The sequence below is a fragment of the Acinonyx jubatus genome, chromosome A1 (genome assembly GCF_027475565.1).
Source record: "Acinonyx jubatus isolate Ajub_Pintada_27869175 chromosome A1, VMU_Ajub_asm_v1.0, whole genome shotgun sequence".
Lineage (NCBI taxonomy): Eukaryota > Metazoa > Chordata > Mammalia > Carnivora > Felidae > Acinonyx > Acinonyx jubatus.
Genome location: NC_069380.1, coordinates 114,122,384 through 114,146,180, shown reverse-complemented (window position 1 = coordinate 114,146,180; position 23,797 = coordinate 114,122,384). Strand labels below are relative to the sequence as shown.

General features: G+C 35.8%; 2 protein-coding genes across 11 annotated transcripts in view; one reads left to right on the top strand and one right to left on the bottom strand.

Moving 5' to 3' along the window:
- The window catches only part of MATR3 (matrin 3), a 29,117-nt gene extending 6,632 nt beyond the window's left edge, over positions 1 to 22,485 (bottom strand). For 2 of the 10 annotated variants that reach the window (XM_015064208.3, XM_027076579.2), the window contains exons 1-10: positions 21,978 to 22,134; positions 10,640 to 11,726; positions 5,777 to 5,838; positions 4,780 to 4,821; positions 4,332 to 4,444; positions 4,057 to 4,109; positions 3,292 to 3,417; positions 2,646 to 2,771; positions 2,286 to 2,453; positions 123 to 254 (exon numbers count right to left, since the gene is read on the bottom strand). In XM_015064208.3, the coding sequence (XP_014919694.2) occupies positions 123 to 254; positions 2,286 to 2,453; positions 2,646 to 2,771; positions 3,292 to 3,417; positions 4,057 to 4,109; positions 4,332 to 4,444; positions 4,780 to 4,821; positions 5,777 to 5,838; positions 10,640 to 11,551 (1,734 nt within the window). In that variant the 5' untranslated portion in view covers positions 11,552 to 11,726; positions 21,978 to 22,134. Of the gene's footprint in view, positions 1 to 122; positions 255 to 2,285; positions 2,454 to 2,645; positions 2,772 to 3,291; positions 3,418 to 4,056; positions 4,110 to 4,331; positions 4,445 to 4,779; positions 4,822 to 5,776; positions 5,839 to 10,639; positions 11,727 to 16,133; positions 16,257 to 21,746; positions 21,934 to 21,977; positions 22,171 to 22,461 lie in introns of those variants that run through there. The other 8 variants (XM_053221591.1, XM_053221580.1, XM_015064200.3 and 5 more) reach the window with 8 other exon arrangements.
- The window catches only part of SIL1 (SIL1 nucleotide exchange factor), a 285,078-nt gene continuing 283,539 nt past the window's right edge, over positions 22,259 to 23,797 (top strand). The window contains exons 1-2 of the mRNA XM_053221646.1: positions 22,259 to 22,276; positions 22,486 to 22,571. The gene's annotated coding sequence lies outside the window, so the exon portion shown is untranslated. The remainder of the gene's footprint in view (positions 22,277 to 22,485; positions 22,572 to 23,797) is intronic.

Sequence of the window (23,797 nt, the reverse complement as noted above, 5' to 3'; positions counted from 1 at the left end):
CCTCGCCCTCAGCTTGGTGTTGTTCTGTATCTTAAAAAAAAAAAAAAAAAAAAAAAAAAAATGCTGTGGCTTAAAATATGTGAGATAGATTTTATAATGATGACAAATCCAGTACTACATACCCTCAGTACCAATTTTTTATATTTTTCTGACAAGTCAACTTTAACACATCTCCCCTGAAACCAAAGGGCCTTTTTCAAACAGTGGTCGACCATTGCCATTGCATCTTCTCTGGTCTCCATCTCAATAAAAGCCTTTAAAAAAAAAAAAAAGAACATTAGTTTTCAAAGAACTGCATTTAACTCTGGTGCTTATTATTTTTTTTAATCCATCTGTTAGGAAAATTTAGTTTTTTAATAGAGACCCCAGTAAAAGTTAAAAATCACCCAATTACAAAGTAGCACTAAATATTAAAACATCTATATGTTTTCTGTAATATAAATAAAAAGATAAAGTAATTAGCTTAGAAGCTATTACTCAAAGTACTGTAAGAAAAATTAATTAAAAAAGTATGGGGGCAACCTGAGTAGCTTAGTAGGTTCGGTGTCTGACTCTTGATTTCAGCTCAGGTCGTGATCCCAGGGTCATGGAATCAAGCCCCGCGTCAGGCTCTGTGCTGCCAGTGTGGAACCTACTTGGGATTCTCTCTCCCTTTCTCTGACCCTTCTGTCACACTCTCTCTCAAAATAAAAAGTCTGGACAGGGGCACCTGTCAGTTAAGTACCCAACTCTTGCTTTCTGCCCCTCCCCTGCTTGTGCTCTCTCAAAAATAAACAAACATTAAAGCAATAAAAAAAATAGTCTGGAAAGATACAAACTCAGAATGCCCTTAAAAAAGACTTAACAACAGGGGAACCTGAGTTGCTCAGTGGGTTGGGTGTCAGACTTTGGCTCAGATCATGATCTCATGGTTGGGAAATTCAAGCGCTATGTCTGGCTCTGTGCTGACAGTTCAGAGCCTGGAGCCTGCTTCAGATTCTGTGTCTCCCACTACTCTCCCGCTGGTGCGTACTCTCTCGCTCAGAAACAATACACATTAAGGGGAGGTGTGGGTGGCTGGCTTGGCTGGCTTGGTGGGTGGCTGGCTCATGGTTTGTGGGTTCAAGCCCCATGTCAGGCTCTGTGCTGACGGCTTGGAGCCTGGAACCTGCTTCAGATTCTCTGTCTCCCTCTCTCTGCCCCTCTCCTGCTCCCACTCTGTCTCTCCCTCCCTCTCTCTCAAAAATAAACATTAAAAATAAATGTTTAAAAAATAAACATTAAAAAATAAAAAAAAAAAGAGTTAACAAAATAAACATTCTCCTTACTCTGGATTTTTAAAATGAAAAATACAAGTTAACAACTTAATTCACCCATTCAATTCACTTAATTTGAAGTCTAAAACATCTACAGAGTTAAAGCACTCTTGGATAATGCTGGTGTGATTATAAATTGGTACTATTTTTTTAAGACCAATTTGGCAATATCAAAGTAAAAAAGACATCAGGATCCAAAAGTCTAATTCTGAAATTTTATCCTTCAATTATATGATCTGAATATGCAAAAATTCACATGCTGCCAAGTCCAAAGCAACACCAATGGTACAGTCCAAAAAACTAGCAACTCTAAATATCCACCAACTCAAGAAGTTCAATTTGTTATAGTTTTTAGTCAATGTAATCCACACAAGGAATGATATAATACCACTTGAGGGAAGAAAAAACAGCATAACTATACACAAACTAATATTTTTGAAAGCAAACTTTAAAAACAAATAGCGTTACTAGTCTAGGCAAGAGAAGGAAATCTTTACTTCCCACTTTATAATTTTCAGTATTTATCTTTATACATTAAGAAAATCTAGTAGGACTTAAAGAAATCACCATTTATCAGTTAGGCTAAGAATATTTATCTAGGAGGGAAGACTGGGTGGCTCAGTCAGTTGAGCTTCCAATTTCGGCTCAGGTCATGAACTCATGGTTCCTGAGTTTGAGCCCTGTGTCAGGCTCTGTGCTGACAGCTCAGAGCCTGGAACCTGCTTCGTATTCTATCTCTCCCTCTCTTTTTCTCAAAAATAAACAAACATTAAAAAAAAATTTTTTTTTGAATTTTTAAAAAGAAAATTTATCTATGAGAAGATGAATTTAATTACCTCCCCTCACTAAAAATATATACCAAAAAAAAAAAAAAACAAAACAACCCCAAAACAAAACAAAAAACCCAAACAAGAAACAACCAAACAAAAAACCCCTAAAAGTGAGATTTACTGAAAAGTAATCTTAAAAACCTTTTATCTGTGGTATTACCTGGCTTTTCATCCTCATCAGTATATAATTTTTAATTTTTCCGTAAGGTTCAGCAAGCTTGAGAACTGCACTATCTGAATAGCCAGAATGAGGTAAATTGCTGAGATGTATCACACGCCCAAGTTCTTGCTTCTGATCAAATTTCTGGTCTGGTTTCCCTTCAGGTTTCTAAATAATAAACAGAAAACAACAATAGGTAAACAAACAAAAGGCAAGTCAAATGTTGGTAGGTATGCCATACTTACTTACTGATAGTTAAGATAATCCTATTTATTAGTAGCAACTTAAAATAGCTAGTTAATAAACATTAAAATGATGTACAAATGTTGGTGGTACAAATGGGAAAAGAATTGTTATTACCTTTATTCTTTTATACTTCTGGGATAAGTGAACTCTCACTGGCTTGCCAAATACTAATGCTGGTGTGGTTGTGTAATAATCCACTGCAGCCTGAGCATCCTCTGTGGTTGCCATTTCAATAAATGCCTAAAATTGCACAAAATTAATATTTCTAAAACAAAACAGAAACACCACCCAAGTCTTTCTAGATATATTTAATCATTAGGAAGCATTTTTAAGAGTCTGAAAGCAGAACAAAAATCCCAAAATTGCTATTTGCTCTTTTATTAAAGGTCATCTCAGATTTTATTACCTTCATGCTATTCAACTGTGATTTATTATGTCTACTGGATTTGAAATAATAACTTGGCACTATTTTGATAAAAGTGTGGAATCACTTCCCAAAGAATTACCATCCTTTTATAGCTCATATAGTAACGTAATGACAATTTAACTGCTTAAGGATCACAATTAATAAAGTTACTCAATAATCCGTTAGGACTAGAATTTAATATTATTGACGTGCATCAACTATTTGCTTTTTTCTCTATCACATTCCATGTTAATGACTTAAGAATACACGGAGCTCTTTTTCAAATACAAAATCATAAAAAAAACCTTTAAGAAGTATATTAGTAATGAATACGGCACTGATTTCAACTCATACCTCATTAATTTTATTTAGAATCAGATGATTTGAAATGACTCCAAATGGTTCTACCAACTGTAATAGTTGGTATCTCAAGTTTTTCCCTCGCTGAAAATCCATGATATGAACAACGCGGCTGGTTTCCTATCCATTAGGAAAAAAAAATCAAGTCAAGAGGTCTCTTTAGAATTAAGACGAAAGGACTTTCATAGTCTAACCAGAATAGATTTAAAACAACTCATAACATTCTAGAGAATTTTGTAACTACACAGGAAATCAGATTCACTGGAGTATATCTTGAAGATTCAGAAAACAGACTCTGGACTGGTTTTAAAAAAGAATACTGTGTGCTTATTAACTGGATAGCAAAATTTGTTACACTCAAGGTGTAATCTCTATAGTATGGGTATATGAAAATGAAAACGTTTATCAAAGTCATATAAAAGGCTGATTATTTTCAAATTATAGCCGTCTCCCTATAATAAAGGATTACAACACAGATTCAATTCACAAGGATTTGAAAGGTAAGTAAAAAAAAAAAGGGGGGGGGCAAGGAGTGCCTGGTGGCTGGGTTGTCCAATTCTTGATTTTCGGCTCAGGTCATGATCTCACAGTTGTGAGATGGAGCCTCTGCACTGATTGTGGAGCCTGCTTAAGGATTCTCTCTCCCTCTACCCCTCCCCCATGTGTACACTCAGGCTCTCTCTCTCTCAAGGGGGGAAAAAGTTAAATCACATTTCCCCGAACAGCAAATAAAGTAAAATCAAAAGCTGTATTACTGACCACTCTGCCTTTTTGCATGTGTCTTGGTCCTTGCAGGTTTCCATTCCCAGCACCTTTATGGAGAAAAAGTTACTTTTTTCAGTCTTATAATAAGTATGAAAACTGGCCATCTTTCAACACAAACCAGAGTTTATCAAAAATACCAGGAGAACCATGTCTTTTAATGTGATGCTATTTTCTAATAACATTTCAATGAGCCTTCTTTTGCCTCTAATCACTACATTTAATTTTTATGGTGAAAGTTCTTAAGGAAAAGTAACAAATTTTATAATCACCCAGATTTCCTCTTGGTCCAACTGCTGGTCCCCCAAGATGAAATGAGGGGGGTGGAGGTCCCAGAATTCCTGGTGCTGGGTTTGTTGATTGCTGCAACATGAATGGATCACCCCTAGTAATGTGAGACATAAAATATAAAAACTGACAAAGAGGTCTATCAGAAGTAATTAAGATTTATTGTTAAAACACCCCTTTTATGATTGTAATTCCAATCTCTGTAGGCATTTTTATGTGAAGTAACTGGGGAAAAAGCTACAAAAATAACATAATAAAAATTACTAGCATAATATAGTTTCTAAAGAATCTTTTACCCAATGACTTTTACCAAACTCCCATATTCGATAAAGATATTCATGAAATATTTTTTGTTTATAAATTTTGAAAGTTTAACCTGAATTCCTTATAATGATCTCCTTTACAAACAACAGCTTAAAAATTTTAACTTACATTGTGTGTCCTGTATCATTGTCAGGATTCCATTCGGGGTAGCTTTAAAGAGACCAGAAAATTAACTTTAAAATAAAACTGTCCTTTTCACAAATAGCCTTGTTTGGCCTTTAAAACAAGAGATTATTTATTAGTAGAGTTAATGAGAGTCTAAGTGTTAGATATATCACAGTTTACAACATCATAGATATTTCCAAAAACATCAAATTAATCCAAATGAACAAGAATAATCTTGTTCAGTATTGCAAAAGTAGGTAATATGTATTGAAGTTTAATTTTTTAATCTATTTGGTAAGTCGTAAGTAGGGAAAGCGCTGCATGGAGAATTGGAAATGTGCATCTACAGGGAAATGAGAACCGACCACAGATTTTCCTTCTCCAATATTAAATACCAGTACCCACTATAGAGGTGAGCTGTGGCACTACAAAAGAAAAGAAAACCCAACAGAGCTAACATATGTGAAAACTGGCACTCTAGTGAAGAATGGCTATGTGTGCTGTTTAGGCAGGGAGATTCTTTAGGAATCCAATTCCATTCCAGCAGCTTAAATCATAACCAAAGGTTAAGTCAAAAGCAAAAAATACATCTTGAAGGATTTTGTTTGACAACTAACTTGTGATTTCTAATGACTTTTCCCCTTTTCTACTCTGTATTTTTAGAGCATGTATCATGGTTATTGAAAATGTTTAAGTCTATTGTACACATCCAAGCCCATCCTTAAGTCTATTTTAAATTCTTTCAATTTGTAGAAAAGAACCAATGTTTATTTGCCCTACAAGTAGTATTAAATAATAAAATACCACTATCACTGCACCTAATATTTCAAATGAGATTCCAGATCTAAACATTTTGTTTTCAATTAGTAATGCCTGGTCAGTATCAACTATGCAGTGATAACAATGTGGATATTACAAGCAAATGATGAATTCCCAAAACCAATCAATGGCTGTTTCTGATTCACGGTATGGATGCTTTAAAGGTATTTCAAACTCCTACATTTCAAGAAGAAGCTGGCATCGACGACTGTGACTTGCTCCATTGATATGTTGACTCCACTCCTGCAGTAAAGTAAATTAGTAGAATTAACAAAAATAAAGCTAAAATATTTTCATTTGAACCATTCAAATTCTAGAAAGTTAATCTATTTGCAGTATCATAGGCTGTAGAAACATGTGACCATTCATTAGTCACAGTTAATTAATTTAAAACCATTTCTCTTAATCCTTGCAGCTTGATCCTGCCCTCAAATACGCCATGCACATTCTTGGAAAAACTGGGTAACTTAGTTAACATACTAATAGACCTGACAGGGAAAAGACAGAGTTAATAAAGATCAAGAATAACTGACCTTGACATCAGCTAGACAGTCTAATCTTTGCTGTGGATCAAACTGGATTATATATATAACTGCCTTTATAAAACTCTAAATATGATAAAATATCCATGCTTCTACTTTTCTAGAAATGTTATGTGAACAATTAGTTAAAAATAGAATATTTCATTTAATCCAGACTTGAGGCATTTTCCAAGTGTATTACAGCCATAAAAAGGTAAGATTCAACAGGAATGGCTTTTCCAAAAAAATAAAACAAAAAAACCCCGTTTATAAAAAAAACTAAGTTGCTATTTTATTTCCTAAAAGTAAAGAAGCAAATTTCAGGAATTTCTGTTTCCAAATTTTAGAGAGGGAAACATTATGTTCTTTAGTATTTGTACTCCTCTGTGGTAATTTTGAATTTAAGGGATTAACTTTTTTCCTATTTTAAGCAAATAAACTTTCTTTAGTTATAAATCCACATATAAATGATCAACATTTTAGACAAGGAGAGTTAAGAAAAGTAGACTCTGACGCCAGACTGCCTAGGATCCATTATCAAGGTGTCACTTAGTAGATATGAATCCTTGGTACATGTTATTGAAATTTGCTAGGATTCAATATTCTTTTAGAATTTTGTGAAAAATGAGTAAATTAATAAAAGTAAACTGTTTATCAGAACATTGCCAGGGACATAAGAAGTGCTCAAAAAAGAAAAAAGTGTACTAAAAGCTATCTTATTTTAGAATTCCTGCTTTATAAGTATTGTTTCATAAATTCCCACAAAGTGAGGCAATTTTTGTAATATCCACACTACCTAACAGATTACATTTGGAACATAAAAACACGGGCAATGTTTTTAAAAGGGGGTATCACTTAGAGCTGAACTAAAACAAGAAACAAAATTACAAGACATACGTTCTTGGAAAGCTTCAGAATGATATTTCTTTAAAAAAAAAAAAAGTCTATTACAACTGTCTACATACTTCCTCTTCCCTAATAGCATTAACTAAAATCCCATGAAACAAGTATGGACACTATCTCTACAAGCTAGACTGTCTCTTAAAAATCATGTCTAATAGCTAAGGAACTTGAAGAAATCTCTCCAGCTGGCTCCACCACCAGTTATTTGGGATATAAAAAAATTTGTACTTGCAAAACAATAGACTACTGAATTATTGGAGGACACTTTAAAAATGGCTGTAAGCAAGAGGCACCATAAGTAAAGTTCACCCAATTCAGAAGAGGGATTAAACAAATAACTTAGAATTTTCTGGACTAAAAATATTCAGATTTTATTTAAAATGTCCTTGAGAAATAGTGTACTGGGAGAGGAGTAAAAGTTACTGTATTAGGCACACTTCTAATTCTCAGGAGATGGAAAGGGTATGCAGTTGAACAGAAAACTATTTGTATCGAATCTCTATGCTCTTTAAAGGTTCAAATTTATGGTAAATTGTGGTTGGTCTTTCAAAGCACTAGAAGGCAGGCCAAGATCAAAGAAGCCTTAGGTACCTCCCAAGCCCACCCATTCCTAACCTGCACTATGACACCCCATCTTTGGTTTAAGGTGAGGGTTAAGAGGCGAAATTGTTTTTAAAAAAACCTGTATCCTTGGATTCTACATTGAGGTAATTTTCACATCAGATTAATAAAGAAAAAGGATTCCCTTTTTGAATGCAGAAGTTCTGTAGGAAAACTATATTTGCCTTGATGTCTTTGAGATAACTAAATTATACAAAGAAAGGATAATTTGGAGAAGCACTTCTGGAATGGCAGAATAAAGAATAATTTAAGGGCTTCTAGAATAATACTAAAAGGAAAAATGTGAACTCAAGTGACAAGACAGTGAAAAGGCTGTAATGGGTACTTTTCTTTAAGTGAAAGGAATAGGAGGGAACTTTGAGGTTGTGTAGAAAAGCTACTTGACATTCTAAACTGACCTAGAAAGAAATAAAAGCAACACCATCACTGAAAGTCATTTAAAATATCAAATGATGACAAATTAGATCAAGTTTTAAACCTAAAAGTTTATTTCACACAGTAAGATGAAGCTTTGATCATGTAAGCTATTTACTATTACCACTAAATGAAAAGAACAGATTTTCCAAGTTATGCAGCAATACCAGAGAGCAGGATGAAATGTTAAAAAATTTTCATTATCTACTTTCACCACAGGAATTTTCTCTCAAGTCAATGAAATGAGAAAGGACCACAACTAAAGGCAAATAATTTTTTCAATAATGCAGATACCCAGAAAACATCAGCTATGTTAAGGAAACTAGAATACATTAAGAGAACCCAAATGCTTAAAATTCTTAAAATTGGTTCAATTTACGAATACAAATTTTGTAAATCAATCAATCAATCAATCAATCAATCAAAGAGCCTCAAGTAATTCTTAAATGTCCCCAATATTGTGACAGAATACCAAAACTAGCTAGGGCCTAAGCATTTTTACAAATTAAAAATACCTCTTGCACTAGTTAGGGTATCTTACTCGAATCCAAAGTTTCATCAGATATTTTCAAGATGTTCTTTTGTTAATTTAGATCCATTTAACTATAGTTATTTGTTAATAATATTGGAGAAAAGAATAATCACATATAGTAACAGAAACTTTTCTCTCATTAAAGCCCTCTTGTAGTTTCTTGTAGTGCATTTGTGTCACTTTACTGTTTTTTCTATGTGCAAGCAACAAAGGCAAATTACTGCTCAAAGTCAGAATAAGGAGATATCCAGAAACAGCTCTTGATGTATGATGACTCCATTAGCTAAGATTTTAAGTCCTTTATAATCACTGTCATTTGAGACACTGTAACTAGCTATTTTCCTTGGAATTTAGAGATCCTATCTGAGAACAATGATCATATTGCTATTTCTGCAAAAGGCAACAAGTAACAGAAAAAACGGAGTCACCAAAGTTTTATGGACCATTTCATTAAATCAACTCCCACCAGGGTGACAACTTTATTCAACGTATTTGAAAAAAGACAACACTAAAGACACCTATCAAATAAATTTCCTAACTTTTTTTGAAGGGGTTCTAGGTCTTCATTGAAAATTAATCTATGAATTTAAATTTAGCATTCAATGTTAATTCATTTTATTTGCAGACTAAAATGTTCTTTGTGTTGTACTTTATACATTAATACGAAAGACTTCTGTATTATAGAAATACATATTTACCTAAGAATTAACTTCTTAAAGATATTTTTTAAAGTACTCTGTAAATTCAAATATAGTAAGTCTCTTAATTATCTGAGGCAAAAATACTGAGATCCAAATACAGAAAAGGGAGTGACTGGTAACACTTTTAAATAGAATATTAAAAACAAAATCACTCATGATCTGTGATTTAGTTTACTCAAAAATCAAGTCACTAAAAAATGCATTTTAAAGGGATACATATGAGAAGGAAATGACCCTTCCAGATGTTACTGTAAAGAAAAAACCCTGTCATCGTAATCATCAAATCAATTTCATGGTAGCAACATGTGAAGCAGAATAACTATACAGCACATCAGGAAATATGGACGGTCAGAGATCATAGATCAAGCTAGTGGAGTGCTAAATTGTTGACTTTTAAGTCAACTGCACTATATATCGAAAAAAAAAACCTCGGTGAGAATGAGGAATATTGAAAACATTCAAAGAGAAAGGACAACATATTTAAAAGGGCATTTTGAAAAAGCTCCCATTTTGCTGGATGTGATAATTAAAGCAAAGGAGAATTAGATATATATATATATACATATATATATTTTTTTATTGCTCAAATGACTAAACCAGAAGTCTAAGCCTAGTCAGAAAAAGAATATGCTTATGAGGAACATAGAGCAGGATACTGCAGTAGTTGATTTTTCCAAGTCTCTAAAGGGACAGATGCAACATGGGATAATAAAAAGTGAGTTTTGAAGCATGTTTAAGAAAGTTGTGGAAAAGGAGAAAAAAAATGATGAAAAATTTCAGTCATAGTATGAGAGTTTGGGTTAAAGGGAAATTAAAAAAGAAGAATGAACTAATCTAAAATATGAAACATACTGAAACAAACACCAGGGCTCTACATTAACTCTTTCCCTGTAGCCACAGATAAGGAAAAAAAGAGAATTGTTCAAGAATACATCTTTACTACATACAAATCAGCAATCAAGACAGATGGAGAGCTGAAATCTAGCATCCTGAATGGCAGAGCACATTGACTGCAAAAAAAATAAAAATACTTAAAACAATTCAACAAAGCAGACAAAAAACCTGCTTAAATATATGATTAAGAAGAACATATTGATGCCAAAAACCAACAAGATAATTCCAGTGGATGACAGCTTTGTGGCCAGAAGTTATCTAGGCAGATTGTATTAATGTAAAGCCCTGGTTTAATGCTCAAAAACAATTACTTTCCAAATAAAGTGTTCTCAAAAGTATAAAAATTCTCGATCAACTCAGTGTCACCAGACTACAGAATTAGAGTAAAAGATATAGGTAAATACAGAATAGGCACTACAATGTAAAAGAAATTAGAAGTATCTGTTGCATTAACTCACCTTATTAGAATGAACTGGCAAATCACATATAGAGCACAGATGGGGATAACCCTTCGGTAAGAGTCCATGGAAGTCTTCAATATTGCTACTTGGAGGAGCGCCCCTCTTTTTCTCAAAGAGAGATCTCTCTTGTAAGGGGCCAGGACCACGTCCCATTCTCTCATACTCACTGTCAAATTTATGATAGTTATGCGAGGTCTCACCAAAAAAAGAATCATCCCTACACCTTTCTCCATCTCTTAATCTGTCATCTTCATAATCCATTCTGTCATAATAACCAGATTCTTGAGAACGACTTCCATGGTCATAATCAAGCACTGGGTTGAGACTAGGACCACGATCATCAAAACTATCTCTTCTAAAGTGCCTTTTTTCTTCCCAATCATCCCTAGGTACTCTGTATGGTGGTTCCCGTGTAGCAGATCTGCCATCTCTACCATAACTCAATGTAGGGCCTTCTTCAGTTCTCCTCCTTTTAAGCTGTAGAAGGATTTGGGGCAAATTCTCAGGAGTAATCTTGTCCTCTGGATAACGACTCAGTTCATCTAAGTCTCTAGCAGACAGACCAAAGCTGGCCAAAATGTTACTGGCCTGGTCTGCATCTCCACGGTGTTGAGAAGACAAAGGGAGTGGACCTCTACTTCCAATGTTAAATATAGACTGCAAATTATGGGAAGAAGTACTAGCAGAAGACAGTGCACTATGAGCTCCTTGTTGATTCAATGAAGAACTCATTCCAAGATTCATTAAACTAGCAAGGCGTGCAGTACCCTGGTTCATCCTTCCAAGAGATGCTGGCATACTTAAAGACTGGGTAGCAGCAGCAAGAAGGCCTATTCCTGCTGCAGACAGGTCACGCCCATGACCCTGTGAGTCCCTACCGAGAGATGACTGCTGGAATGACTTGGACATTGTAGAACTATCTCTTGTCTAGTTTATAGACTTAAAAAAATTTTTTTAAAGATGGCCAAAAAGAAAGCTCAAACTAGCAAACTAGGTTAACTTTGCTTCAAAAAATGGTAACGCCAAGAAAAAGGATCAATAAGGACTGTAGAATCTTCTTCAAGCTGAGAACCAGCAGACAACTCTGTAGAAAAATAAGCAGTTTTAGTCATAAATCCCTTTAAGTAGATGCTGTTTTTTTTAGAAAAAAAACTTATGCATCATGTTGATTAAAAAAAAAACATTTAAGATCTCAAACTTACAAGGAATTTATTACATATCTTAAACAGATTCCAGATGTATGCAGAGCCTGCATATAGATATTTAAAAAGTAGTCTTTCATGCTAAAGTTTATTAAAGGGAATTTCATACTGAATTTAAAAACATTTCAATTGAAGGATTAGATGTCTGAGCACATCAAAATTTCAAATAAAAATATAGATGGGTCTCTTCTTTTGGAAGAATAAAAATACACCCTATAGTATGATGTTTTAAGTTTCAGGAAAAGACTAAAAAACAAAAAACCAAGGTCCGCAAGTCAAAGATGAATCAGTTGTATTCTGCTTTAGAAAATGAGACCTATTTATTACTATCAGAAAGAACCAAGTAAAATCACAAGTAAATGAAGCTTCGGTGTCAAGTACCTAGTATAAGATCTAAGACCAAACATAATAGTTGAGACTTTTATGCAGCAAAATCAATCTGAGGTAAAGACAGATGTGAAGGAAAATAAGTGACTTCCTACTTTAAGGATTTCTGCACAAATTTAAGCCATATAACTAACTGCCTTCCTTAATGTCCATCCTATATCAGGCAGTGCATATTTCATTTCTAATCTTAAAAAAGTAAGGAGAACTAAGTAGGGTCAATGTAGAAATAGGAGAACTCCCAAGAAAAAACCCAGGTACAGGAAGTACAGGTGATTTAAAGAAGTGAAATTCCCCCCTAAGTTAGCATCCATCAAAGCTCATTTAATATTCATGGCTACAGAACCTCCAGAGCTCAAAACAGATAAAAATGAAAATGATATTGTGCTTATATAGATTTGTTAACTTTTCACAAGAACAGCTCAATCACCTGGAAATTTTAAATTCTGAATACAATCCCCCAAGACATGTTTCTGGATGAAATTACTTTCATTATCTTCCTTAAATCATTATTTTATCTCAGAAATTGGTACAGAGGAATTTGCAAAGCATTTACAAATGATTCTCATTAAATATCAAACGATGTACGTAACAATTGTTCTTGATGAAACAATTACCTCTCATCACAACTATATACAGAGATTAACTCAAGTTGTTTGCCACATAATTCTATTAAGAAGCATTGCTCTGTTAAGTTTCACACATTTGATCACCCATACACCTGAGCAATGGTGGTTTAATATTATTAAGCTTTATTACATTAAAAACTGGGCAATATTCAATAGTTACAAGTCTATTATGGGACCAATTCCACCAATGATCCAATAAAGCAAGGAAACACTGGACATACAGTGGTAGAGGAAGTATAAAAAAAAAGTTGCAGGCAAGACTTAGATTTTACAAAAAGATGTAACAAAGTTAAAAAGACACAAATGCTATCAGAGGTGACTGGAATTACAGAAGATGTTTTTACACACCAAGAAAGATGAAATTGGGAAAAGATACTAAAGAAACTAGTTCTTGATGAGATCTACAATGTAAACTACTTCTGCTTTAAGAATAATAAAATAAAGACAAGAGTAAGTGGACTTTTTTGGATGAGTTTCTTTGGTATGTCTGATAAACGCCACACAGGATGGCAGTTGAAATACCGTGTAAACATTTAGGACCCTCTAAATTTTCACGTATACTTTCTCTTAAAAGGTCAAAACCATTAGAGGGTTTTTCAAAATCAGTATTTCAAAGCATCAACATTACTATTAATTTGCTGTTCATGTTACAGCCAAAGCTGCATAATAAAGAAAAACCAGTTGTTTTTTTTGTTTGTTTTAAAGAACTATTCCTTTCCCTTAGGGAAATTATACAATAATATTAGTAAATGTGTAAAAATTTAATTGATCACACTTTAAAGAAATGGTTGTTAGATTACAAATATCTCAGTTACTTTTCTTTGTAGCATGTATGAAAGGGGTAGATCTGCAAAAAGGAAACAAGAGAAGGTAAAAGATAACCTTAAGACAAAACAGAAAATGGATGTCAGAAAAACTCAGAAAAAGAGCAAGACAAACAATGTAAATCCCATGACAACTTGTAATCTTGTAAGAATAACCTTAATATTTTTGAGATTCAGAGTTTGAACTTAAATGTAGCCCCACACAAGGACATGAGACATTATAAGTGAAAAGTGACTTAAGTCAGACTTTTGAGTGAAATTCTTATTTTTTTAAAATTAGAACAAAGAAACTGAGAGAAATCAGACATGACAGCACTGTTCAAAGAGCACTTATGAAAACAGTTCCTTTACTATCTTTGTGGTCAGTGGTAATAAAAAGACAATTCATTTTAAAAGGCTAATTTAAATTTAAGCAAGACCTACTGCCTACTAAAAAGTCAGCACAACACTGAGAAGTTTACTAAATTAAGTTTTTTTTAAAGGTTAGCTTATTGTACTGTTATGTCTTTTCCCCATAATTACAAAATGACCTTTTCATAGTACGCTACAATAGAGGTTAATAAAGTTCAAAGTAGTTTGAGATAACTAATCTAGAATGTGATGTCAAAATCCAGTATGTCCATTTAAAATCTCAATGCCCATCAGTGCAAAAAACCTTTCACTCCCAAAAAAGGGTAGTACCTCTACCCTAAAATCAGGAAACCTGATTTAAATAAAATAATCAATAATTTAAATAATTAAGCTAGAATGTTTAAGCCCAGTTCATGATCTAAGTGTAAATGTTACTAAAAATGTTAACTTCATGCTCAACATCTGAACAAAGAGCTGTATGTATGGTTAAGAAGTTTCAGTTAGTAACATTCAACTGTCCCCCTTCGATGAATAACCATCTTCATTAGATTTACTTTAGTTCAGGGTGAAGGGAAGCAAATGGTTGTTCCACATCTAGATTTCCTAAGTAAAATAACAATTTCTTATTAGTCCTATTATTCATTCAGAGGGTTATTTTGCAGGGTTACTAAAATGAGCATAAGGGGTCTTCAGTTCTTTAAAACATAGAAAAAAGCCTTCAGCTTCTAAATTCAAAAATTTTAAATGCTCTTTTAAAGATATCTAACTACTACCATATGGAACTTTAGCTATATTCTCAATTCTGTGCAATAATCGCTTCTTAAAAACTAATTTTAACATATGTATAATCCTAAAAGTTTGTAGAAATACTCAGGAAAAGAAAACCTTTATATTGGCATTATTTTAAACCTTTAATCCTATAAAAACTTATAAGCAACAGCTAGAAAACTGTAGCTTCTTATAGTATTTTTCCCCTTCTGAATTAAAAACATGAAAGGGATGTAAGAAATTTTCTTCCATGGAAGGAAACACCCTTGTGATTTGTTAAATTATTCACGTGAAATACACCAAATAACGTTTAAGCTAGCAACCAACACTACCAACACAGCAAAAATATCCTAATCATGTCACCAATAGATAGATGGCAGGGATAGTTCACTATTAGTAATTTCAAAGAAGCATTATTTGGAAAGACAGCTGCTTAATTTTTGTCATCAATCACACAGAAGCATGGATTCCTGTGGTCAGAATTTTTAAACCAAGCACCTGACTCATTTCCAATTATAGTATAGAGTTAGGTTAATGATTCCATATTTAGAAGTTTCTCACGTATTAATTTTATAATGGCCTTATAATTCACTAACAGTTTCCATTTCAAAGTTAGTAAATTTTCATTTTAATGTTAGTTCACATCTCTATATACTTTCTTAATAAATTTTCTAATTTGTATTTCATTTAAGGGTTTGATTTTTAAAAAATGGGGGCACCTGGGTGGCTCAGTCAGTTAAGTGTCTGACTTTGGCTCAGGTCATGATCTCATGGTTCATGAGTTCCAGCCTCATATCAAGCTCCAAGCTGACAGCGCGGAGTCTGTTTGAGATTCTCTTTCCGTCCTTGTCTCTGCCCCTACCTGACTCATGTTTTTCCCCCTCTCTCAAAATAAACAAACCATAAAAATAAATAAATGGATTTTAGGGGCACCCGGCCGCCCCAGTCAGTAGTGCATGGAATTCTTGATGGCACAGTCATGAGTTCAAACCCGACACTGGGTGTAGAACATACTTAAAATTAATATATATATAGTAATATATTTTAGTATCTGAGAAACCATTCAATCTTTTATATAGAGAGCTTAAACCACTTAAAACCTTATACTTTAATCTGTGGCTCTTGAGTGCCACAATCTCACTTTAGTATGGCTTACCTTTGAGTAACTTTTTAAAGGTTTTTAAAAAATAAAATGAATAGTAAAATTCTCAGGAAATAAAGTAATAGCTCTATTCATTTCAGTTTTGTGTAAAGCAGCATGTGCCTCATACAACAGAGGAAAACAAAACATTATAAAATGTAGTGCTGAGAACGTTGAAAAACCAGTATTAACCTTTTAAAGATCCTTTATGATTATCATTCTTAATCCATTTTACAGACCTGGATTCAACTTCTAGCCCACTTCTTGATCCTTAGGCTAATGATAAAAGTGTTTGTTGCAAAGTGCCTTCAGCTGCTAAAATAGAAAACATGTTAATCAGGAGGGATTCCTATTCAGGGTTAGAGTATTTTTCTTCTTCTTCCTAGACTTAAAATTTTTTCTTAGCAACTTTCAATCACACATTAAACATTTTCAGATTAAAGCAATACAGGATAGAAAGTTATTCCATTTACCTACCATTTTGGATTCATTTTGATTTTGACACTAGCTTAGATTACTTCTCTACTTAAATGCAAAATGAGGGGCCCCTGGGTGGTTCAGTTGGTTAAGCGTCAACTCTTGATTTCAGCACAGGTCATATCTCACAGTTCCCGAGATCGACCTACCACGTAAGGCTCAGTACTGACATTGAAAGGCCTGCTTGGGACTCTCTCTCTGTGCCCCACCTGGCTTGTACTCTCAAAATAAACTTAAAAGAAAAAGAGAAAGCAAAACGAGTGGTTTTTTCAAGCTGCCATTGCGCACTCTTAAGATTTTCCCTTCCACTCTTCATGTTCTATTCTCTTGGTTTCCACAAACATTTGTTCAACTCTTTGATTTGGTATATACTGAGATTTCTGGAGCCCAAATACCTTGATTTGGATGCAAGTCCTACTACAAAATAGTTGACTTTGAACAAGTTACTTAACATTTGTTTTGCTGTCATTCGTAATATGGGAATGAAAACAATACCCATTTCACAAGGCTGTAAACATTTAATAAATTAGTCCACATAAAACACTTAGAATGGTTTCTGGCACATGGTTAGCACCGTAATAATCATCTACTTTGATGTAACATCATCTGATCCTAACAACCAATGAGAAAAACTTCAGATGCAAAAGGACTGACCCAAAGACAATAAAGAGCTTATAAACCTTACACATACACTGTACTCCCCGTTTCATACATCAACTTTAGTGTCTCATTCATTTCTACTCAAAGCTGGATTTGAATTAATGTTTGAATTTTGCTACTGAATCAGATGTTAACTTTAAATGACACCAGATTTAAAGACTGGTAGTCACCTAAACAACACTGAAGAAAAGAACCAGATGCTAGAGGAAGTGAACAAATTAAACCTCCTCTTCCTCCTTCATTCTCTAATGCCAATCTACCTTTAAATTATCCTGTCATCCTTCAAAACGAAGGCCTTACACCTCTCCTGCCATAACCTTACTGAAAAGCCTCAGTCCTCCTCTTTAACTTAAAACAATTTTAATTTTTTTTAATGTTTACTTTTGAGGGGCATAGAGAGAGAGGGAGACAGGATGTAAAGCGGGCTGCCACGTTGACAAGCGGAGAGCCCAATATTGCACTCGAACCCACGTACTAGGAGATCATGATCTGAGAAGTTGGACGCTTAACGGACACTCAGGTGACCCTAAAACAAAAATTTTAATTAAATTAAAAAAAAATTAAACTTAAGATTTCACTGCTACTTCATATAAATTTTAATTTCCAAGTCTTGAGCCTTATATATGCACAGAACATCAAAGATAGACAGCTGGAAATAATAAGGAAGCTGCATCACATCAAAGGCACTCTATCTACTCAGATCTGCCACAGTAATTGTATTTAAGCCAGGAAAGATAACATAGCAGTTTATCATACAACTCCTATTGTACTATAAGTTTATATTTATGCTTATAATAGATACATGCTACAGTGAGTCAAAAACTAGAGAACTTTAAAAACCACTTATAAGTATCTTTTAAAGGCCACATCCCTACAATTCTCTCAAACCATTGGCTTTTCTCTCTGTTCTAGTTTTAATGATCCACTAAGATTTTCTACGTGTAAACTTTTATTTTTAAATCACGAATTTCAGAACTCTTAATTTTAATGATCCAACAAGGCCCGATATATAGGTAAGAATTATAAATTACAGAGCTTTGTTTCTTTGCAGTGTTATCCGTGGAATAACCATGTGTGTATATATATGTATGAAGAAACTTGCAAATCTGTACTGTCTACAACCCTTCCACTCCACCGTCAACAAACTCAGTACTATCCATCCCAAAGTCAAGTCCACTCAGAACCTGTTGCCCCAAGTGTAGGACAGTTTTAATGCAACTCTAAAAAAAGTATGCATTTAAAAAAAAGTATATACATATTTTTAAAAAGTATCTTTAACTGAAAAATGTACTAAGAGTAATATCTAAGAAACCATCACCCAATTCTTTGGTTTTGATCATTCTTAAAATAGTTTAATGGCTGCACTTCACATTGTAACCTAACTACCATTAGTTTCTATAAAGGTAAATTCAATATTCTTACATAAGGATGCCTTAAGATTCCTCCATTTGTCTACACATAATAACCAGAGTATGTTACAGAATAAACACCACTTTTTGTCACTTTTGAATACTCTGCACTTCAGACTTCAAGAAGCTGGCTCACTTTTATCTTAATTCCCCTCAAAAATACACGAGGTCCTAAAAAAACAAAACATAAAGTATTGGTCTTTTAAGCAGTCTACCATGTACAAAAAAGTTTCACCACCCTCCCCATATAAAAATATGTGTAATTTCTTGTGGAAATTTCAGAAAAACAAATTGAAGGAAATATAAATCACCCATAAAGCTAACACCAACATCCAGAACTCACACATTTTGGTACATCTCTATTTTTATGTTTATTCCTAAATTCCTTTAAGAAACAACCAAAAAAAAGTATTTTGGGGACCACCAAAATTTTGATTTTCTTTCCAAGTAATATTATATTCATTTTCCCATGATTACTCTTGCTAAAACATTCTTTTAAAAAACTATATAGATTTCCATCTGATGGCCACACTGTAATTAGCAGATCTCTAAGTGTTGAATCTTTCAGAGTTTTAGTAAGCTTAATAGCATAGATTAACATTTATGTGCACAAATCTTTAAAAAAATTTTTTGTTTATTTTTGAGAAAGAGAGTGAGCAAGCGGAGGAGGGTCAGATAAGAGAGGGAGACACAGAATCTCAAGCAGGTCAGCACAGAGCCCAATATGGGGCTCGAACTCACGAACCACAAGACCACGACCTGAGCCCAAGTAAGACGCTTAACCGACAGTCACTCAGGCGCTCCATATGTGCACAAATCTTTTACATACTATTCTCTTAGAATAAATTCCTGTAAGTATAGCCCTTCCACTTTTTAAAGTTTATTTTTAATTATTTTTAGTTTTTCTTAATTTTTTAAATTTACATCCAAGTTAGCATGTAGTGCAACAATGATTTCAGGAGTAGATTCCTTAATGCCCCTTACCAATTTAGCCCCCCTCCCATCCCCTCCAGTAACCCTCTGTTTGTTCTCCATATTTAAGAGTCTTTATGTTTTTGTCCCCTTCCCTGTTTTTATATTATTTTTGCTTCCCTTCCCTTATGTTCATCTGTTTTGTATCTTAAAGTCCTCATATGAGTGAAGTCATGTATTTGTCTAATTTCGCTTAACCTAATACCCTCTAGTTTCATTCACATAGTTGCGAATGGCAAGATTTCATTCTTTTTGATTGCTAAGTAATACTCCATTGTGTATATGTGTGTGTGTATATATATACACACATAAACACACACACACACACATCTTTATCCATTCATCCAGCAATGGACATTTGTAGCCCTTCCATTTTCAAGCCTATTTATTATAAGGTGAGTCTGAATCACATATCCAATCAAGATGCAAGTGTTCTAGAATAAACCTACAGCACTGCCCATTTGACTATTATTACCACCACCTCCTTGGGCTTTAATCTTCTCTCATAAATTAAAGATTTGAATTACATTTTATTTCTGAAGTCATGTAAGACCATTTACTTACATTCCTCAGTTGTTAAAATTTGTTTGCCTATCATTAGCAGACTTGTATTATTACTTAGCCTTTATGCTTCCCTAAAAGTGTTAATAAAATGAGTATGTTTAAAGGCTCCTTTAACGTACATAGTCATCAGGTCAAGAGTGGTTAAATCCTTTCCAATTAGTTCAAAAGGCTATGTAAAGGCAACTTCACTTACATATAGCTGAGAAGGGAGTTATGTGAAGATAAAGGGAAAATTTCCTCTCTGGGTAAAACACACGTTCATGTTATAACCACATAAATGTTAAGTTCAAGGGCAGAAATGTAAATTTAAAGCACTTCACCACAAACAGCATCTGGCTAAAGATCTCTTCCTAATCTTACATAACCAAGCACAACAATCATTTAGTACTTCAATTGTGTTCAATTTCAACTTTGCAAAAAGATTCAGGTTAAGTGCAGAAGGAATACAGAGTTTACGTAACAACAACAACAAAATCTATCTGTACTTTCATTTCTGACAGTATTACCGTTGAAAAATTATGACGAAAGACCGCGCATATGACTGAGCCATTGACTTTTCCAAATGATATTTTCAACCTTTATTTAAATAGTCTAAAATAGAAATTTTCCCGCCGAGTACAACTGTTTCAATTTAACTGGAAGAAAACTGTCTTTTATCGACTTCTTAAAAATTTTAAACCAAGCTCTAGTCACCACACAGAACGCATCATCAAGACAAAATCTCATGACTAAGACCTGGGAATCAACGATTCTCACATTATTCCAGCGCGCTTGAAGACTAGAAATTTCGGAATCGCCATAAACGTTCTAGAAATATCTGGCTAGAAAACTGTAACTGATCCAATAGGAATATTCCACAGAATAGGGCCACAGAGCAGGAAAAACATTTAGAATTATTCCATGGCACATGGGAAAAGTCCCTGTAAAACACCGAACAAGGCACAAAGCTAGCAATGAAAAGAACAACGATGCGCCTACACCACGGTACTCCAAACCCTTTGTCTGGAAACCGGAAGGTCCCACAACATACGATCCTCTCTAGATGAACGCAGACTGATAATATTTTAATAAAGAGAAAAGAAATATTAGGTGACTCTCTAAACAAGAAGAAGTATCTTGGCTCGCAGCCTACTGCAGGAGGCTTTCTCCACGACGCAGTACGAAAAACAAGCGTTAACGTTTCATTTTTCGGCCATTTTTACGCGATGGGGGTGGGGAGGAATTGTTTCTGAGGTCCAGCTAAAATCCCGCGCGCATGTGTGTGGGCGGGGGACAGGGGAGTCTTAGAGGGCGCTATGAAGCGATGGGCGAAGAGCACAGGGAAGGCCGTGAACCAAGAGAATAAAGAAACGCTCCTCAAACGACTAAGCTTTTCAGAGTCTGCGAAATCCTCCATTTTGCGGCACATTTTTAGGGGCAAACAGGAAAAACAAAACAAAACAGACACCTATCTGGGGCTGGCCCTATTCCAAGACTTCTCTGCTTTAACTATTCTCCCCAAACGGCAGGCCCCCAGTGGACAGTCAGTCCCTCAGGCCTCGAGCGCTCCTCCCTTCGCCTTAGCGCTGCAGTCCGCGTGTAACGGGCTCGTCGTCCCGCCCCCGCCCACAGCAAGCCTAGGACGCGGGAAGCTCGGTCGATCTGCTGCCCTTTGCGCCCCCTGACTCTCCCGCCGCACCCCCGGCCCTTGGCTGGCCGCGTGTCTCCCCCCGAGACCGCTCACCTCCGCCGCCCGAGGAGGCTGGTTGCGCCGCCACTGCGCTCCTAACATGGCGGCCGCCGATCAGGCGGCTCACATACGCAGCGAGGAGGGAGGCAGAGCGGGCGAGCGGGAGCGAGCAAGAAAGGCGCGCCGCCGGCTCCCCACGGCCCCTGTCGCCGTCGCTGCCTCCTCCCGGCGGACGCGGAGAGCCCCCGGCCACCCCACCCCGATTCTTACCCGCTTCACGCCTACCTTAAGGAAAGGGAGAGGGAAAAGGAGAGATACCTCTCTCCTAGCGAGCGGGACGCGGAGGCTCCCACAATCCCCCGCAGCAACGGCGAGGGTAAGAGGTGGCAGGAGCGGCTGCAAGAACAAACCCGCTCTCGCGAGAGAGTTCTCCCCCACCCCACCCCCTCTCAAGTCCCGTTTCTGCGCGCGCCAGGCCCCTCCTCCTACTCAGTGACCGTATACTGCTCGCGCCGATGGCGGTCGTTGTTCTCTAATCCTGTAGCCCGCCTGTGGCGGGAAATGGATAGAGAACCTGTTTACCGGTTCGAGTCCCATTTCCCAAAAAGGCTTTCCCCTAACCCTTGAACTGCATGATGCAAAATTTAAATAAGGGTATGTGTTAGAAGCGAGTCGCAGGAGTGGCTAGTTAGACCTGATTACTCTTCTGATTATTTTCCTCCGTATTTGCCGACAAGTGGCAGCAAGCGCCAGGCGAGGGTACCCATACCATTTTCGTTGTTTTTAATCTCAGTAATTCCGTGGAGCGTCATCGAGGCGGAAGATAGCGAACCCAGCCCATCGAAAATACCGCCGCCGCCACTTCGAACTTGACTGAAGGTAAAACAATCCTGAGGCTGATGGAGGTTCCCGAATTGCATATGTGAAAATCCTGAGCTAAGACTGAGAAATTGCAGGTAGAGCTGGAGTTAAGGGCCAATTCCCTGGGTTTTCAAAATTAAATGCAGAGGGACAGGCAGTCACCAGATGGCTGAGGTAAATAAGTGAACATAAATACTAATTAACAGCACTCAAATTTTTAAAATCTTCAGTATGCTGAATCAGATTCGCATCTTTGAAAAATCATTCAGGGTACTCTGTGAAGATAGTGGAGAGGGCAAAGATGAAGACCAGAGACCAGTAGAAATTTGAAGAGTAGTTTAGGCCAGAACTCAACTCTTGTCAATTTGACTGAATATGGAAGTTGAGGGATGGAAGGGTCGTGGATGAATGACAACTGTATGGTTAGCAGTGCAATTAACTGGCTCTGGAAGAGTACCAGGAGGGCAGGCTTAAGATGTTTGGCATCAATTTTAAAGGAGTGGCATTTATGGGTCTTGAGCTCATGGAGGAAAAAGTGTGGGTTACTGGCACACTTGAGTAAATGGTATAAATGAAGCAATGATATTTGAAAGATAAGCTGGAGATAGCCCAATGAAAAAAAGAGGCCTTAGGACCTTGAGAAACTAACCAGGTAGAGCTTCATGGCAAAGGAGACCCAAGTGAACACAGAGGTAGGGGGGGAAAAAGCAGAAAGGTTTGGGAAGAGTAGGAAGGCACACAAATTTTACTGCCTTAACAGCCAAAATACTTAAAGGACCAAGTCATCAACAGGGTGAAATGCTATCAATAGGGAAGACTAGGACTAAAAGCATCCAACAAAAAATTTAGCAACGTGAACATCATTCTTAACATTATGGACTTGCTTCCAGTGAGAGAAAGTCAGACTGTAGGTACTTAAGGTATTGAAACAGGAAGCTGGAAATTACCCAGTGCAGAAAAGGTTTGGCTATGAAGAGACTGGAGAAAGCAGGGTTGAATTTTTTGTTTTCCTATGAGAGTTTTGAGCACAATTAAAATGACGGCAGAACAGAGCTGCCTGCGTGGCTGAGTCAATTAAGTGTCCGACTCCTGATTTCCACTCAGATCGTGATCTAACAGTTTGTGAAATCAGGCTCCGCCCCTCTCCCACTCACACTTGCTTTCTCAAAATAAACAAAGTTAACCATTAAAAAAATGTTGACAGAAAGGGTATTTTAGGAAAGCTTTGGTTGAAAAAAGAGGTT